Consider the following 18975-nt stretch of genomic DNA (forward strand, 5'->3'; position numbering starts at 1 on the left):
AATATTATGCTTAGCTGCATTTTGAGCTTGAGGTAAACAGGTACAAGTGACCTTATCTTAAAACAAGAGGATGGATTTGGCTTGACTGGAGAGTCCAAGAAGAGGGACTTCCTGAGAAGAGTGCTCTCTTGCGCACTGGGTTCTGTTTCAACTGTGACTCTCATTAGCTAGCTACGTGTGTAAAGACACCATTAGCTAACTCTGTCTAGAAATACATAAGTGGTTGTAGGCAGAGTAGAAAGGGACTGTCTTCTAGAAATTTGAACACAAGAAACTGCTATTTTTTTTCAGTGTTGAACACAAGAAACTAAGTTTTTGTTTTGTTTTGTTTTCAGTGTTGGGGACTGAAATGGGCCCTATGGATTCTAGGCTCTACCTCTGTATCACATCCTAGTCTTGTGGGGCAGCTTGTGGCCATATCCAACTGTAGCCCATGCATCTTGTGTGTCTAAGGATGCTATTAATGTCATCTGAAAAGTTTGTAAACAACAATATCACATTATAATGAAAAAAAAAGTTGAACACTTCAGTATCAGGAGCATCAATTTATGGAGACAATTAGCAATTTTAAAAGGGACATCTTAAGATAGCATACAACATTTCATGATTGCTATACTTTCTCACTTTGAAGGTGGACTGCTAAAAATATTGTCAGTGGGTAGGGACCTGGATGTAACAGATACTCATATTAAGTTATGACAGCTAATAACACTGTAATTTGGGTTACTATTTTAGTCTTCCCTCAGCAAAGAATCTCAACAGTGAGGAATGGGCCATGAAAATGAATTTAAAGTTGGGCAAAAGATCTCCAGGTATAGAGTATAGAGAAATTTTAATTCAGAACATGGCTGCTCTGGCAAGAGGTCACATCCAAAGACCTTGCGACTGGGATCTAAACACACCTTTAATCAAGGAGACACAGGCAAGCAGATCTGAGTTCATGCCCAACCTGGTACAAAGCAAGTTTCAGGTAAAGAAAAGCTTAGGTCCAGGTATGGTGGTACACACCTTTAAACCCTAACAATGAAGGTAAAATTAGTCTGTAGAAGGAAGCACTCATGTTTGAAAGTGATATATAAATTGAATGGCAGAAGAATCGACAAAGCAGAGAAAGATTTGACAGAATAGGATATGCCCAACTCTCACAAGAACAGAGAGGAAAGGGAAGCTACTGAAAGGGAGCAACACAGAGAATGAAGAGAGAGGAGGTAGCTTTACTAGGACAGATATACTGAGACAGGCTGAATCAGAAAACAAGCTAAGCACGGGTGAAGACAAAATGAGCCAGAGAGTAAGAAAAAGCCAGAAGATTAGAAAAGTTTGCTGGAGTTAGTCTGAGTTCAAGCAGAGCAATTTAGGGGCCAAGAGAAAAGCCAGATTGAGTAAGTCAGCTGGGCGAGGAGTTCGAGCCAGAGCAGCTGAGTTGAACCAGCCAGCCCAGAGCTCAGTAAGAACAAGAAACTTATTAAGCAGTAAGTCTCAGAAGCTGAAAACATTCTGGGCCTAGGTGAGATTGTGTGGAGGCTAGAAGCTTCCAGGACTCAGGCTAGGTTAGCAGAGAGAGGCAGTAAGCCTCTGTGGCAACAATTGAAACTGGTGAGTAAAAGTTCCTTTTACAACAGAGAGTCATGACAGAATGTTCTGAGTACATGGGAGAAAGAACTCAACAGAGGGCACAAGGGCATAGAAGACCCTTTCTAACGCTTTTCTGCCTTTGGGATGAGATAAAGCATAAAGGACCACTTCTGCTTCCATTGCCTCTCATTGCTGAGATAAAAAGCATAAAAAGTGGAGAGTCATCAGGAAACACTAACTCAACACAGACTAGTTCTTTATGCCAGCCTACAGCAAATAACTATCTGGAGGCTGAGGGTGACCAACAAAGGATCTCGGTCTGAACAACCTATAGCCTGAGCTCCAACCATCTGTGACCACGGAGCTCAGGAGGAGTCATACTCGCCCCCGGGTGCTACCCTCGACAGCCGTACCTGTCTCAGCATGGACTTGAAAACCATGTAGCGGAGTCGCTTGGTGAGGATCTCTCCAGCTTTGCCGAAGGTGAAGCCCTAAGAGGAACAAGGACTGGTCAGGGATTCAGGCAGCAATTAATTACACAGTCTGAATGAAGGTCTGTGGGAGTCCTGAGCAGGGTGTGGGACTCACCATCTGAGCTCCTGCCCTCAATGAGTTCCCTGCCTGGTCCTCAGGGAGCACTTGGGCACGGGGCTGTGTATACACATTGGAAGTCCTTGGATCCACTGACTATCCTTAACGTGGGTTTGCAGTTGTGGCCGACTCAGACTCACCACTATACTGTGCTTTCCCTCTCTGTACTTTACCACCCCAACCGTCAAAGCAGGGGTGAGCAGCTTACAGCTGCCTTCCTCTCAGTCTCTTACCAACGTCTCATGGAGCAACTGCACATTTCAAAAAACACTCTTACAGGCAGACGGTGTCCTATTTATTCTACCAAGGCCAAGTTCTATAATGAATTTTTTAGTTATTTAGTAAAGAAACAATCCTTTTTTTCCTATTGTGTTCCTATAATGTTAAGAATAATGTCTTTTCTGTTAAAAGAATAATAATATATTAGAATGTAGTAAAGAAACCAATTTAGATTTACCTAAGAGCATTTACATAAGGGCTAACTGTTAAAATAGTAATATAGACTTAGAATGTGTTAATTTAAAAACTTATTTTAGTTTTAGTTTAAAATCACATGTAGACTAATTATTGATATATTCAGTAAATGATTAATTATACTCAATAAGCTGTTACATAAAACCTCTCATCAGTCTGAACACTTGGTCACACAAGCTCTCTTAATTATGAAGAAGCACTATTTCTGCATTTTACAGATAAGGAAACTGAGGATTAGACAGCTTAAATTACTAGACACATAACCTGTATATGTGCAAGTGATTTTCACCCCATGTCTAATACCAAAGTCCATACTTTATGCCTTCCCACACTACACTGCAAGAACATTTAGTTCATTTGTGATCACATTTGATCCAAATGATCTGCAGGCTGCAAAATGCCTTGTACCTGTTTCCTAAAAATTTTAGGGTCATTTTGATTTGCATTTCCTCGATGACTAAGGACGTTGAACATTTCTTTTTTTTTCTCTCTCTCTTTTAAATTTAAATTTTTATTTTAAATATTAATTACAGTTTATTCACTTTGTATCCCAGCTGTAGCCTCTTCCCTCATTCCCTCTAACTCCCACCTTCCCTCCCTCCCTTTTCTCCTCCGATGTCCCTCTCCAAGTCCACTGATAGGGGAGGTCCTCTTCCCCTTCCCTCTGACCCTAGCCTATCAGGTCTCATCAGGACTGGCTGCATTGTCTTCCTCTGTGGCCTGGTAAGGCTGCTGCCCTCTCATAGAGAGGTGATCAAAGAGCCAGCCACTGAGTTCATGTCAGAGACAGTCCCTGTTCCCCTTACTAGAGTACCCACTTGGACACTGAGCTGCCATGGGCTACATCTGTGCAGGGGTTCTAGGTCATCTCCATGCATGGTCCTTGGTTGGAATATCACTCTCAGAAAAGACCCCTGGGCTGAGAATTTTTGGTTCTGTTACTCTCCTTGTGGAGCTCCTGTCTCCTCCAGGTCTTTCTATCTCCCCCTTCTTTAAGTGTTTCTCTGCCATTTGATATTCCTCTGTTGAGAATTCTCTGTTTAGCTCTGTACCTCATTTTTAAATTGGATTACTTAGTTTGTTAGTGTGTAACTTCTTGAGTTCTTTATATATTCCGGATATTAGCCCTCTGTCAGATATAGGGTTGGTGAAGATACTTTCCCAGTCTATAGGCTGTCATTTTGTTCTGTTGACATTATCCTTTGCTTTACAGTATCATTTCAGTTTCATGAGGTCTCATTTATTGATTGTTGATCTTAGAGCCTGTGCTGATAGTGTTCTGTTCGGGAAGTTGTCTCCTGTGCCAATGAGGTCAAGGCTCTTCCCCACTTTTTCTTCTAACAGATTTAGTGTGTCTGGTGTTATGTTGAAGTCTTTGATCCACTTGGACTTTAGTTTTGTGCAAAGTGATAAATATGGATCTATTTGCATTTTTCTACATATAGACATCCAGTTAGACCAGCACCATTTGTTGAAGATACTATCTTTTTTCCATTGTATGGTTTTGGCTTCTTTGTCAAAAATCAAATATCCGTAGGTGTGTGGGTTCATTTCTGGGTCTTCTGTTCGATTCCAGTCTGTTTCTATGCCAGTACCATGCAGTTTTTATAACTGTTGCTCTACAGTACAGCTTTCGATCAGGGATGGAGATACTTCCAGATCTTTTATTGTACAGGATTGTTTCATCTATTCTGGGTTTTTTGTTTTTCCATATGAAAATGAGAATTGTTCTTTCAAGATCTGTAAAGAATTATGTTGGTATTTTGATGGGAATTTCATTAAATCTGTAGATTGCTTTTGGTAGGATGGCCATTTTTACTACGTTAATTCTACCAATCCATGAGCATGGGAGATCTTTCTATCTTCCGATATCTTCAATTTCTTTCTTCAGAGACTTGAAGGTTTTTTTTCATTCACATCTTTCACTTGCTTGGTTAGAGTCACACCAAGGTACTTTATGTTATTTGTGGCTATTGCGAAGGGTGTTGTTTCCCTAATTTCTTGGTATATACTCACTTATAAGTGGATATTAACCATATAATATAGGATAAACATACTAAAATATATAGTCCTAGAAAAGCTAAATAACAAGGAGGACCCTATGAAAGAGGCTTAATCCTCATTCAGAAGGGCAAAGAGGATAGACATCGAAGTAGGAGAAGACAGGACTAGGACAGGAGCCTTCCACAGGGGCCTCTGGAAGACTACCCAGCAGGGTATCAAAACAGATGCTGAGACTCATAGCTATACTTTGGGCGGGGTACAGGGAATCTTATGGAAGAAGGGGGAGAAAGAAAGACCTGGAGGAGACAGGAGCTCCACAAGGAGACCAATAGAGCCAAAAAAAAAAAAATTCTGGCCTCAGGGGGTCCTGCAGAGACTGATGCATCAAACAAGGACCATGCATGTAGAGAATCTAGACTCCTGCTCAGATTAGCCCATGGCAGCTCATTGTCCAAGTGGGTTCCCTAGTAAGGGGAGCAGGAGCTGTCTCTGACATGGACTCATGGCTGGCTCTTTGATCACGTCAGTGAGGCCACAGAGAAAGAGGATCCAGACAGTCTTGATAAGACCTGATAGGCTATGGTCAGATAGTAGGGGATGAGGACCTCCCTTATCAGTGGACTAGGGGAGGAAATGGGGAGGGAGGGTGAGACCAGGAGGAGATGAAGGAGGGAACTACAGCTGGAATACCAAATGAATAAATTGTAATAAATAATAATAATAATAAAAAATTATAAAAATATTTTAGGACTGTCATTTTTCGGTAACTGAGGCTTTTTTTTTCACTTTTGTGAGTGTGACCTGTTGGGGAGTTTCATTTATTTGTCAGGAAAGACATTTCTCTGACTATTCAGATTGACCAGTAGAATGTACATCCAAACTGATGTCCAGGGCTTACCCCAAAGCCCGTACTTAAGTTTCCACCTTCCATTTCCATGCTACATAGAACAACCTGTTCAATGTGATTACATAACTGTTTCCATTTGGGCCATGTTTGATTTGGAAAGAAAAGGTGAGGATCGAGTCAGAGGATAAAAAATAATCTGGCTATCACTGGCCATGGTAAAAGTGGAATGATTTTATAAGGACAAGTACATATATTTATAAATCCATTTGAATGGATCAAGTGAAAGTAAGTCATTTACCTGAAGAAAAAATGTGATAAAAGAAATGATTCCAAGGACCAGAAACAATAGGGAAAACAAGTTGCTGTCACGCCGTTGGGTTTCATCATCCTTACCACTTGTAAAAACCTATGAAAAAATATTTGAAGGGTTGTTAGTTCCATCACTAAGAAAGCATTCCACGCCTGCACGGTTTCACACACGACACAGTTTAGGGACTGGAAGAGCCTTTGTACGCTGGAACAGGGTTGACTGAAGGGCTCCTAAAAGGGACCCCCCCACACACTGTCCCCGCCTTCTGCCTTTGTTGAGGGAGGAATGTCTGTCCTTCACAAATTCACCCAATTCTGTACTCACGCGCTCCTCTTAGAGGATCAGGTGTCAAGCTTCTTTGTAAAATACAAACAAATACTCTCCTTTTCGCTTTCTTGGTAACAGACTGTATCGTGTCATTTCTTTGTGTTTGTCTATAAGGGGTAAGTACATGTGTATGAAGGCCAGAGGTCAAGCTAGTGTATTGCTTAGGAGAATCCCACTGTGTGTTTTAGATTTACTTATTTTATTTTTATGAGTATGAGGTTTTGCCTACATGTATGTATGTGCACTATGTGTGCGCCTGGGTCTCATGAGGGTTCAGATCCCCTGGAACTGGAGTTACAGTGATTGTGAACCACCAGGTGGGTACTTGGAACTGTGGCTTCCTTGGAAGAATGGCAATTGCTCCTAACCACTGAGCTGATTTTCAGCCCCTCCACCTTGGTTTGTACGATGCTGTTTCTCACTGGACCAGGGCTGACCAATTAGACTAGAATGACTGGCCCACTGAGCCCGGGGAATCCTCTTATCTCCATCTCTCCAATACTGGGATGGTAAGTGTTCATTATGACACCTGATTTTTTACACTGGTGTTGGGGATCAAACACAGGTTTGCATGCACAGCAAGCATTTTACTGAGCCATCTCTACATCCCCAACTCAACTATGTGGACATTTTAAAGGGTGTCAGGAGAGAATGTATTTATGTATTCTTGCTGATGAGAAGAGGTATCATTGATTCAACCTTTCAGAAAGGTACTTTTGGCAGTATTTCCTGTGGGAGTTACAGTCAGAAAGCTTGGTGGCAATGACAGCCAACTGATTGAGGCCTTACATGGAAACCTTTACAGAGATGATTAGAAGTGCTAAAAAGATGTTTGGGGCTGAAAGAACTCAAACATAATCACTCAGCAGGGAAGGAAAACACATTGAGAGAAGGATTCTTGAAAATATTTGTCTTGTTCCTTGATCATTCCTATCTTTCTTGTGTTTCCATGAGAGGGCAGCTTCTGCCATCCTGTTCATATACCAGGATGCCACGCCTCAGGCTCACAACAACCTTAGACTGAAACCTAGGAAACTGTGAGAAAATTCTACATGCAAAATTCCCTGAAAACTCAAGACCAAACTGGGCAACTTAGCAAGACCTTGCCTCCAAGTAAAAATAATACAGGGCAAGGGATGTGCAGCGCTTGTCTAGAACATGGGAGAACATGGGCTCAATTCTGTAACACAGAAAAAGACAAAGACAAAGACCCTCAAGTGTCCGTCACAGTGAGGAAAAGCTAATGAATGTAGAGTCTTAGGAAGCGTGTGTTGAATGTGGGCCTGCTCATGGGCTGACCAGTGTGTATGTTATGTAACAGGCCATTGTCAGCTCAGTCTCACAAACATGAAAGAGTCCCTGTGCAGAGCAGTTAGGTAACAGTTCATGATTCTGCCTCAGAGCTTAATGTTGGCAAGTATGAAAGACTGAATTCCCTAGTTCCATTGACTATTTCAAGAAGCAGGTACCCTGGGCCCTAGGGTAAAAACCATTAGGGACCTAGATAGAAACTAACACAAAAGATGCTTACAAAATTGTCCTTCTTATAAACCAAACTTCAATTATAGTTTCAACCAAGCCGGTTTCATGTGACGGGAAATGTTTTTAGGTCACATATATTATTTAAGATAATTCATTCATTTTCTAGTCAAGATTCACAAGTAGATGTAAAAATGGATATAATCACTTACCCCCACAACCTTTGAAAATATTATGGCAAATGCAGGTTGCAAGGCTCCATTTATTATGGCACAAAATACACCAACCACAAAATAAGGCCACTCAGTTGAATTCAACTTTAGGATTCGCCAAAAGGAAGCCGGGGGCACATCTTCATCCTAGAAAACATATACATTAAAACAAGATTTTTTTTTTTAAAGATTATCACTGATTTTACTGTGTAGAGGTCTTCCATGGGAACAGAGTTTTCTTATCTTGTGTAGGTGGAGGCTCATTTATTTAAGGCTGCCTTCAAATAAACTGCATCTTGAATATCTAATCTGTCTTCACCATCCAAGTTTTGGACTTACAAGAGGGGTACAAGTTTTTAAAATAAATATTTATCCTATTTTTATTCCTTATCAGTTGACAGACTTTTCCCTTCAAATACAATGACAACATTATAGTACCTCTTTGGTTGTTTTAGAAATGAATGATGCTTCTACAAATATTTAATTCTTGGCATTCAGCAGATGACAAGAATATTGACCAATAAAGATAATTAGAGTAGATATATTAATACTTAAAGACCTACTATAGTATCTACATATTCTAAGCTCTATTTATAAACATCTTGTTATTAATTCTCATTCTTAAACCTAAATTGAACATCACCATTTAGGTTTCTGGAACACTCTGGAGACCAGGACAAAAGGATTATATAAAATATACTGTAGTTCCCACTCCTTCTTCAGCCTAAGCATACTCAACTTAGAAGGCTCATGGGGAGAATGGAAGGCATAGTATTAGATCCTTGTCCATACCAGGGCATCTTTGGTACTAAGCTTCCTGTCTTGGTCATGTGGTCCACGGATGCTTTTGCGAGTTGATCTTCTTCTTATGAGACTGGATCCTGAATCTTTTGAAGACATGTCTAAATTATCAATTTCATTTTTAGATTCACAAACTTCATTTCCTAATTCAATTTCATTTCCTGCTGTCTAAAATAAATAAGAAATATAGTTTAAAGTCAAACAATGAAAATTAATCATTGAAAATAAATATCAAAAATATTATTGAATTACTTAAATCAAAGGAAGGGGTGAAATTAAACTACTATTCCTTCTTGTGATATGTTGGGAGAAAAAAAACCCTAAATATTAAGAATTATTTGTGACTATGCTGAAATAAAATAACATTTGTTCCATGTATCTTCTTTAGTCATGTCTTTCCTGGGAATATGTGGCTCAAACAACATTGCTTTTAAAGCAGAATAGCAAATCAAAAGTGAAATGTTTTAGATTTTTTAATGAAATGTGTTTTTTAAAAAATGTATTTTTTTTTACTAAGCCTTCAGAATTTGATATACATTTTCACCATTCAATTTCACTATCATGTGTACCTAATTAACTATTATGATGGATGAGTCAACTTAAAATTTTTCCACTTTTCCTTCATTATCCTTCTTTGCTTTTTCTCTTTCCAAAAAAAAAAAAAGGAAAAAAGGAAGGAGGGATGGAAGGAAGAAAGAAGTCAATCTAAAGCACTAGTCCTGAATACTGTTATATAAAAATAGTAGAGCAGAAATGAAGCTGAAACATAATCATAATTTCTTCTAGGCTCTAGTATTGTTAGAACAAGAGGTCCTCAAGACTATGATTGGGTCTCAGGTGGGAGAAAGATTTAAACAGAAAGAATACAATTCATGGAGATCTAAATATCACCAGGCCCTAAAGAGAAGCTTCCCTTTAAAGCATAGAGAGGAGTTTCATTATGAATGAAATGAGAGAAAGATAAGGAGAGAGAGGAGAAGTGATAAGAGAAGGAGGATAGGAGAGACAGAGAGAGCACGCACATGCACTTGAACCAAGAACCATGAGAAAGTTGGCAGGGGTGTGGGGAGCCTCTTCAGAGGACAGCCTTCAAAGCACCTCTCCAGCAGTCCCCTAGAGGGAACAAATCCAAAACTGTTGGTATAATGTTCTTTTGGAATGTATACAATTTACCCTTATTCATTCAAATGCTGATTTCTCTACCCCACTATCTGGTTTAAACCCCAACATTGCATTGTGATGCTTATTCTAAGCATCACTTGTCTCAAGTTTGTGTAAACTTTGTGTAAACATTTGTTCTCTGTAACTGTCAATTAAACAACCAGCCAATGCTGTGCACTGGAGAGAATAGGGTGGAATATCCTGGGGAGGGGAAGGAAGGAGGGAGGAAGGAGGGAAGGAAGGAAGGAGGGAGGGAAGGAGCAGAGATCAGCAGGAGAGGACTTGAAACCATGAGGAGAGATGAACCAGACCTAAGATATGACTAAAAGCAAGTATAATGGGTGAAATCTGAATGATAGGAAACTATGCAGGCTTGGAGGTTTAGGATGGAGTAATCATTGCCTACCACTGTGCTCTAGGTTAACTAAATACATCTTAGTCTCTGTGTGGTGATTTGGGTATACGGCTTGTTTAGGAATAACTGCTGCTTAACTAAAAGATAAATCAATAATAAATATCAATAACCCATAACACAAAACACAAAAGAAAAGATTGAGTTTTCATAACCGTTTAGAAGTGTCAAGAAGTTTCATATCACATTATTTAGTTCAACTCACTGTATGTGATAAAGAGCATGGAAGAACCATGTACTATAAATTGATACTCATCAAGTCACAATTTAGTGCTTAACTCTGCCCTACAGACAGCAAGTCAGCAGTGTGGCTTGAGTCAAGCTATAGGATCAGACATAAAGATGCAGGCCTATGTTCTAAAAAACTCCCTAAGCACACTTCTGTATTCCAAGATTATCCAATCAAGTAACATTTATCTACAGATTAAAGATAATGATAGCATATCATCAAGATAAAGTAGGACATTTCTGGAGTTCGGCTGTACCTGTGTCATGACAAGTTTGAAGTAAATGCCCTTCTCTCTCATGAGCTCATCATGATTCCCTTGCTCCACAATGACACCACCATCAAACCCAGCAATGACATCAGCATTACGAACTGTTGACAAGCGGTGAGCTATCACAATGGTGGTCCGGCCTTCTCTAGCCTGAGGAGAGAGAAATCTGGCTTTTGATACATGAATAATTACAGCAAAAACTCAGTCAACTTAATCTTGCCGAGTATAACTGCTTTGAATACTCTAAAAACCATCAATGAAAATATTATCTGGCTTTAATAAAGGCACAATGAATATAATAATAGTGTAAAATAGTGTTCTGCTGCAATACATACAAAAACAAACATGTTCACATATTAATATAATTTAAGTCTCTGAGTATTTTTACTTAACCCCCTATAGTAAGCCGAAAGTTCTGTGATAATCCAGAGTTTATCAAAAACCCTAGAGCTGAGGCATTCCCCAGATAAAACAAGTCTATTTAAGATGCTGTACTGATATATACTAACTAGGGATCGGCTAAGCTTTACAAGATTGACCTCATGGGTAATCAAGACGAAAATATCAAAGAGCAAAGCTTAGACTTCAGTTTTCAACTGGCATCCAGGGCTTTATGCAGTCCTCGAACCTGTGTAAGGTTGAGTTCATTCACATGTAAAGCCAATATGGAGTAACCACTTCTTAGAACAGCTGTGATGACTATCTACTCTGATAAAGGGCTTAGTTCTCTGACTTTAAATAAATGCTCAAGAAACACTACTGGCTTCTAGTTACAAGAATTATGGGCAAAACTGAAGAGCTATGTAAATATTTTCAAGTGTCTAGTTTCATCTTTAACTTAATATGGAATGGATGCAAATCACTAGAACTTGTTGACATTTTTTAACCTTTGTAATTTTCTTAATGGTTATAATTTCTACCACTCTGTAGTTTTGCAGTATTTAGCAATAAAACTAAACATACACACACACACACACACACACACACACACACACACACGAATGGGCTGCAGATATCAAGGTTAACAAGTGGAGAAACAGAAGTGGAAAATTCTAAGAGAAGAAATACATGTTAGAAAAATTAGGTAGTCATACTAAAGAATGATGTACTAATTCTTTGGATAGTTTCAAGAAAAGGGGAGGAAGCATGTAAAATTTCCCCCTAAAATGTATAATGTAAAGAAAAAATTATTTTCTTTACATTATAAATATAAATACAGTACAGTTATAAATAAACATTAATTGGTTTTATCTGTAATTTCCTATCAATTTGTCTGTTGATTTTGTTCTATAATCTATGTTCTACTATTTAACTATGTTCTACGAGTAACTGTGTTCTAATGTGGAAAAATAAGGAGACACAGGGACATGAATCACAGACAAGCAGAATAATGAGGAAAAACATAGTCAAAATTCCACTTGCTTCCATTTTAGATCACAGAATATTTGGCACACTGCTCCCTCCACTCCCTAATAGAAAACTCTATTAAGCTCATTGACAAGATGCTTAAAGGAACACAAACTGCTGCTTTATTGGAAGGGAAGAGCTGGAGAAAACAAGAGCTTACCTTTGCCATCTCCTGGGATAAGCTCAACTTTAAAGGACCTTCGCTTGGAAAGTCTACACATTCCTGGTTCTCACAGAGCTGGCCATCATATGCTGAAGACCACAGGGCTAGCCTCTGATCTAATTAGTGAGGAAGTCCTAACAAGAATCACAGGGAGATCATACTCCGGTCATACTCATGGACGTTTCATGGACCAGGCGGTCTCCAGCACCATCATTCAATGCACCCTCTCCTGGAGAAAGAGGATGTTCAGTCCCGTGCTCTTCAAGCGGCATTAAGTGGCTTTGTATTTTTATATTTTCTATTTGTATTTTCTTTTTGATTTTTTTTTTGAGACAGGGTTTTTCTGTGTAGCCTTGGCTGTCCTGGAAATCACTGTGTAGACCAGGCTAGCCTTGAATACAGAGATCTGCCTGCCTCTGCCTCCTTTTCTTTTTTTTTTTATAATATTATAAACTCTCAAAACCAGACTGAGCCAGTTATTTCTCCTTTCAATTCCATAGTTATCAAGTGGTATTAACTGTCTTCTACTCATATTTCTCTTTGGTTGACAATACTATAAGTAATAGGGTTATTTCTCTAAATTTTCATGACCCAAATGAAGACTAATTTTCCATTTTTAATTAAAAGCTACTTACATGCCTTTTGATGAAAACGTATTTATTGTAATTCAAAAAGAAAGGAAGAAAGGAAGAAAGAAGTGGGGTCGAGAAATGGCTTAGTAGTTAAGAGCGCTTCTTGCTCTTGCATAGATCATTCCAAGCACCTACATTTGGTGGCTCATAACTGCCATTGCCTCTAGCTTCAGGAGATCTAACATCCGACACCTGCACACACATGCAAGCACACACATACACACAAATAAGATCAATATATTTTTTTTTTAATGGAAGAAACAGAAATTTAACAAGAAAGCAATTATGGAAGCCCGGTGCTTTTCTTCAATAACAGGTAATAGAAGCTATCAAGCTTTTCTTTCCTAAGACCAAGATTAAGAAGAATAAATAATAGAATCTTATTTTACGTTGAAATTACATATTAGAAAGAAGGGTTCACAGACCTTATCCAGAGCGGCCTGGACCACGGCTTCACTTTCTGTGTCCAAGGCTGACGTGGCCTCATCCAACAAAAGGATCTTGGGATTGCGGACCAGCGCACGCGCAATGGCGATTCTCTGTTTCTGTCCCCCACTGAGCTGCGCCCCTCTCTCACCAACCAGGGTGTCAAATTTCTACAATTAAACAATCAGAAAACAGGAAAATAAAGCAAAGCAACAAACTGTCTCGGGTCACATTTCGAGCTGGGATGTCCAAGATGATGCGCAAGAAGTGCACAGCTATCACGTTAGGGAGGCGAGGGCTTAAGACCCAAGGTAAGGGGAGGCCCCTGCGAAGGAAGTTCTTCCAGCTCAGAGAAGCTTCCTGAGTTCACGTGGACCGCCTCAGGCCAGCTCTACTCTCTGAGCCTGGGGTGAGAGCGGTCAGGCACGACTCACGTGGGGCAGCTTCATGATAAAGTCGTAGGCGTTGGCCTCCTTGACGGCTTTCTCAATCTCGTCCATGGTGACGTCCTCCCGGCCGTAGCGAATGTTTTCAGCGATCGTGGTGGCAAACAGCACAGGTTCCTGGCTCACCACGCCGATGATTTCCCGCAGATACCTCACGTTGATGCTCCTGATGTCCTGTCCGTCGATACTGACCTGAAACAACACGTGTGGGTTTCACGCTTTAGGATCGCGGAGCCAGAACGCTGGGCCCTGGCAACTGCTGCGGGCTGCGTGCCCACTCACCGTGCCCTCTGTGGGGTCGTAGAGCCTCTGCAGCAGCTGGACAGTGGTGCTTTTCCCGCAGCCGCTGTTGCCAACCAGGGCCACCGTCTGTCCGCTCTGCACCTTAAGGTTGAGGCCCTTCAAGATCTGCGAAGGCACGGGAGAAGTCAGCGTTAGTTAGGACAATTCCCAGTCAGAGATGCATGCAGGTTCTACTGCTGGCATCTCAATTCAACAGCATCCTTGATTTTACATACAATCATCTCTATAACCTTTTAGAAACTATTAGGGACTTTCCATCTAACAGAAAATTGCCACCATACCTGAACTTCTTTTCGAGATGGGTAACTGAAGTGAATATTTTTGAATTCCAAATTTCCCTGAATGTTGTCTGGCTTGTGTCCACTCACTGAGAAGCTGTCAATACTGGGCTTCTGTATGGATGAGAAGCAAAAATCACTAAGTGACAGTAACTGCTTTGTACAGCAGCCTTGGGATGAGCTAAGATAACATGACAGTGCAACTATCTCAGCTGGGATCTCTTTTACTAGATGGATGAAGGGGCAGGTGGGACTCACATTGTCAATTATATTGAAGACTTCATAAGCTGCTCCTCTTGCGTTGGCAAAGGCTTCAATGTTTGGAGTTGCCTGTCCAATACTGAATGCTCCAATCAATACAGAAAAGAAGACCTGAGCAATGTGAAGAAAAGACTCTGAATTACTTAATCTTCCCTACAGTTCTCTCATATGTCCTCCTTCTTCCAATAAAACTAATTACATTTGTAAATGTCACGGCAACATAATAATACAGGGTATTAAATAAACTTAACATTTCATAATTATAAATTTCAAATATCACAAGCGGATAAAGTGAAGCAACTGAGATTATTTAGCTTAATGTAATCCACATTTTATACATATATCAAAACACACTAAATTTCTTAAAGATGATGTATGTTTTCAGCTGAAAATATAAAAATCGAACATGTGAAAACAGTTCTAAACTTTCAGTAATTTCATTTAGCCTATCATGCAGAATTAATCTTCCTTTTTAATGGCGCTCTAACATACAAGTTCTGTATGAGTGTTATGTTATAATACAATATTTTTCTATTTCCTCAATAATTAATAATCTTTATTTAGATCATAAGGGCTGTGAAATGGAAACAAACACTACAGAGCAAGTGAGAAAACAAAAGTCCAAATCCTGGATTAGTATTAACTAGTTATATATCTGTAGGACATTCTCCCAGAGTATTGTCTTTTCATGAGCAAAAACATTTAAAACTCTATTTGTTCGCTCTGCAAGTTGTATCAGATGTCATTGATTATGAAACTATTCTGTAAGTTTTAAGCACACAAGGGATGATTCTTTATGGGGTTAAATCTCTCTCTCCATCATCATTTCCCAAGTTTTGGGATTGTTTTGATCAAAATACTTGTCACTGAAAACTTGACTTTATTTACTTATGTTGGCAGCTGATGAGAACTAATATCACCATCCATTCTCTTTAATCATTCAGGAATCATGGTGCTTAAAAACCTGTGTTTTAAAGTTTTTGTTGTTGCGTATTTTTTCCTTTTTTAATTTTAATTTTTTGTATTAATTACAGTTTGTTCACTTTGTATCCCAACTATAGCCTCTTCCCTCATTCCGTCCCAATCCCATCCTCCCTCCTTCATCTCCTCCCATGCCCCTCTCCAAGTCCACTGGGGAGGTCCTCCTCCCCTTCCATCTGACCCTAGCTTATCAGGTCTTATCAGGACTGGCTGCACTGTCTTCCTCTGTGGCTTGGTAAAGCTGCTACCCCCTCAGGGAGAGGTGATTAAAAGGCCAGCCACTGAGTTCATGTCAGAGACAGCCTCTGTTCCCTTTACTAGAGAACCCACATGGATACTGAGCTGCATGGGCTACATCTATGTGGGGGTCTTAGGTTATCTCCACGCATGCATGGTTCTTTGTTGGAGTATCAGTCTCAGAAAAGACCCTTGTGCCCAGATTTTTTGGTTCTGTTGCTCTCCTTGTGGAGCTCCTGTCCCCCCCAGGTCTTTCTGTCTCCCCCTTCACTCATAAGATTCCCTGAACTCTGCCCAGAGTTTGAAGGCACTTTGCTAAATGAGTCTGTATTCATTACTCATTAGTCTTTAGAGCCCTAACAGCTAGGACACACGATTCCTGTCACACATTTAGCAGAAAGTTTGAAGACTGTTGATGATTGCTCAAACCTTACTGCTAGTATATAGTGCAGCTGGAATTTGAACCTTCAGTCTGTATTCAGAATGCTTTCTGATTGTGAAGCAGCTTTAGGCTCCATGAATACTAGATTGAAATTACCTATTCCTAGGACTAGGACTATAGCTCAGTGGAACAAACATATGCTAAGCAATCCTCAGTAAAAAATAAAATAAAATCAGCTTCTCCGTTTTAAAATCAGCAGTTCATATCACATTGCAACTTAGGCTTATCTACATTTCATATCAAAAAACAAAACTATCTTTGTAAAATCTGTCCCTACCTAAACATCCCCATATATATTAGATAGAGCACAGTTCAAAGAATAACAACAACAACACAAAAAACAAGGAGTAATTATGAAATTCATGTTATACATCTGAATCCTTAGAAAGGGAACTATTTTAAGAAACAAAAATAATTACGGTATGTGGCTAACTCTGTTTCTTGTGGTTAAGAAAAAGAAATGGAATGAATCTTCTAACAAGATACATATTTAGCTTGGTTGCAAATAATTTCATTGCCTTAAAATAAAATGTCAAGGATATAATCTTTTGTGTGTATATATAGTCTAAAATGTGGGAAATATTTATGATGGTTAACATTTATTGTGGACTTGACAGAATCTAGAATCACCTAGAAGACCCTACATACTCAAGGCTCGAATCCATTTGAAAAGAGAAAGCCTAAACAGAAAATGCTAAACAGTTCCTTGCCCCCTAGGGAAGTGATTCTTCAGGACCAGCCTGACAGGTATACAGAGCTCAGTGCAACTGTGACCCAAGGACTCTGACTACACCTTAAACTGGCAACAGAACTTTATAGCATCATCCACATGGCTTTACAGGCATAAGGGATGCATTAGGACTTGAGGTGGGGGTGGCGGCTTGTGACAAGGTTTCAGAAAGTCACTGAGACCATGTAGTGTGTAGTTACATTGGATTCCTAGCAGGGAGGCCCTGAAAGATCATATGTGAAGCTTTAGGTAAAGCCTAACTTGCAAGATATTGAAGACTTGAAGATACTGAAGATGCCACGACTGTTAGACAGAAATAGCCCAAGACAGAGGATATGGGTGCTATAGAGACCCAAGCTGGAAGGGTGGGACTTACTACCCAAGTCTTTTGGAGTCAAGATGATTCCATCAGGAGTCCCAGCTGCCTTACATAGCAACGTAGGGTTTGGTATTTTCTCTGTTTGGTCTTAGTCATGGGATAGTTCCTGTGCTGTCTCCATTCTTTCCTTTTACAATACGAGTGTCTGTTCTGTGCCAGTATATATGGAAAATGTAACATAAAATCTGATGTTATTGGGGTTTACTTAAAAAGACTTCCCGAGTCTCAGAAACTATTATGTTTATAGTTTTGGACAGATACTGTTGGAACTAAAAAAGACTTGGGATTTTTGTACTGAATGCCTTTCATATTGTGGGATGGCCATGAGCCTTTAAAGAGAAGAGAAGAAATGCTCTGGCTTAAAAGTGATGTTTGTGTTATCCAAGTTGACAAGGGGAAGAAATGAAATGGTTAATATTGTCAACTTTATGGGACTTAGAATTCAAAAAAGTGTGAGTGATTTAATTTATATATAAACTGTATGTTCTTCTACTTGTGTTGTGAATAATAAACTAGAAGATAAAAGTGAAAAACTTAGTATCAAGTTTGATACAAAAAATAATTCCATCAAATGAAAATTCACATTGCAGAAGTTGGTAATGTTAATATTTAGGCTATGTCAGGGGTGGTAAAACCAAACTCTACGTTGTTATATAGGGACCTGGAACTACTGATGGAAATGATGGTAAAGTTAATAATTAGGCTACAGTAGAAATTGTACACAAGATCTATATAAAACAAAATTGATGCATTTAATTTCTTTCAATTCTTTAACTTACTAATACATGTCTCTAGTATTTAATACTTGTTCAAAGTATATATTTTTGCAACCACTACTCAATTCCATTAGAACTTTTAATGATCTGGTTTTGTTTTTTTTGTTTTTTTTTATTCATGTTTGACTTACAGTGAGCACTTGTCCAATGGAGTATTCTTTTGAGATCACCAAAGAAGTCCCATACCAAAACGCCAGAGCATAAGAGGCATAGATGAGCAGGAAAGCTGCACCAATGGATATGTTGGCTGTGATAGCTTTCTTTATGCCAAGCCTTTTAGCTTCTTCTAAATTGTTATTGTACCTGGGAGAAAGAATGAAATAGTTATGTAGACGTCTAAGCCTTATTGAAATGGGTTAGTGTGGCATGACTGTCACTGATCAGTTACAAGGTGCCCAACCCTGTAGCGTGCATGCATTTTCTCTATGTATTGCCCCATGCCATGTTATTCCCATTTTATCTTCTTGCAGAAAATGATATTGAGGTATGGAGAGAGTACTTTACCTCTGTGAGTCTTCTAAAAGTTCTTTTTACGTATGCCTTAGCAACAGTGAAACCAGTAAGGTAATATTTAGCTAGCTTCTAGAACATGTATTATTTCATACATAAAAGAGAAGATAGGAAAAACAATTACTTTTGTTTTACATATCCTTTTTGGTTTTGGTTTCTGGTTTTCTTTTTTTTTTTTTTTTTTTTTTTTTCTTTTTCTTTTTCTTTTTTCTTTTTCCAGAGCTGAGGAACGAACCCAGGGCCTTGCACTTGCTAGGCAAGCACTCTATCACTGAGCTAAATCCCCTTTAAGACAGAGTTTCTCTGTGTATTCT

At 39.3% G+C, this 18975-nt stretch overlaps 1 protein-coding gene across 1 annotated transcript in view; it reads right to left on the minus strand.

The window, feature by feature from the left end:
* Positions 1 to 18975, minus strand: part of LOC110564858 (ATP-dependent translocase ABCB1) — a 163061-nt gene that overhangs the window by 24085 nt on the left and 120001 nt on the right. Inside the window, exons 10-20 of the mRNA XM_060373880.1 lie at positions 18283 to 18454; positions 14604 to 14717; positions 14349 to 14459; positions 14047 to 14172; positions 13753 to 13956; positions 13318 to 13488; positions 10679 to 10840; positions 8612 to 8788; positions 7820 to 7966; positions 5790 to 5897; positions 1989 to 2066 (exon numbers count right to left, since the gene is read on the minus strand). Of these exons, the coding sequence (XP_060229863.1) occupies positions 1989 to 2066; positions 5790 to 5897; positions 7820 to 7966; positions 8612 to 8788; positions 10679 to 10840; positions 13318 to 13488; positions 13753 to 13956; positions 14047 to 14172; positions 14349 to 14459; positions 14604 to 14717; positions 18283 to 18454 (1570 nt within the window). The remainder of the gene's footprint in view (positions 1 to 1988; positions 2067 to 5789; positions 5898 to 7819; positions 7967 to 8611; positions 8789 to 10678; positions 10841 to 13317; positions 13489 to 13752; positions 13957 to 14046; positions 14173 to 14348; positions 14460 to 14603; positions 14718 to 18282; positions 18455 to 18975) is intronic.

Source organism: Meriones unguiculatus, chromosome 21 (genome assembly GCF_030254825.1).
Source record: "Meriones unguiculatus strain TT.TT164.6M chromosome 21, Bangor_MerUng_6.1, whole genome shotgun sequence".
Taxonomy (NCBI): Eukaryota; Metazoa; Chordata; class Mammalia; order Rodentia; family Muridae; genus Meriones; species Meriones unguiculatus.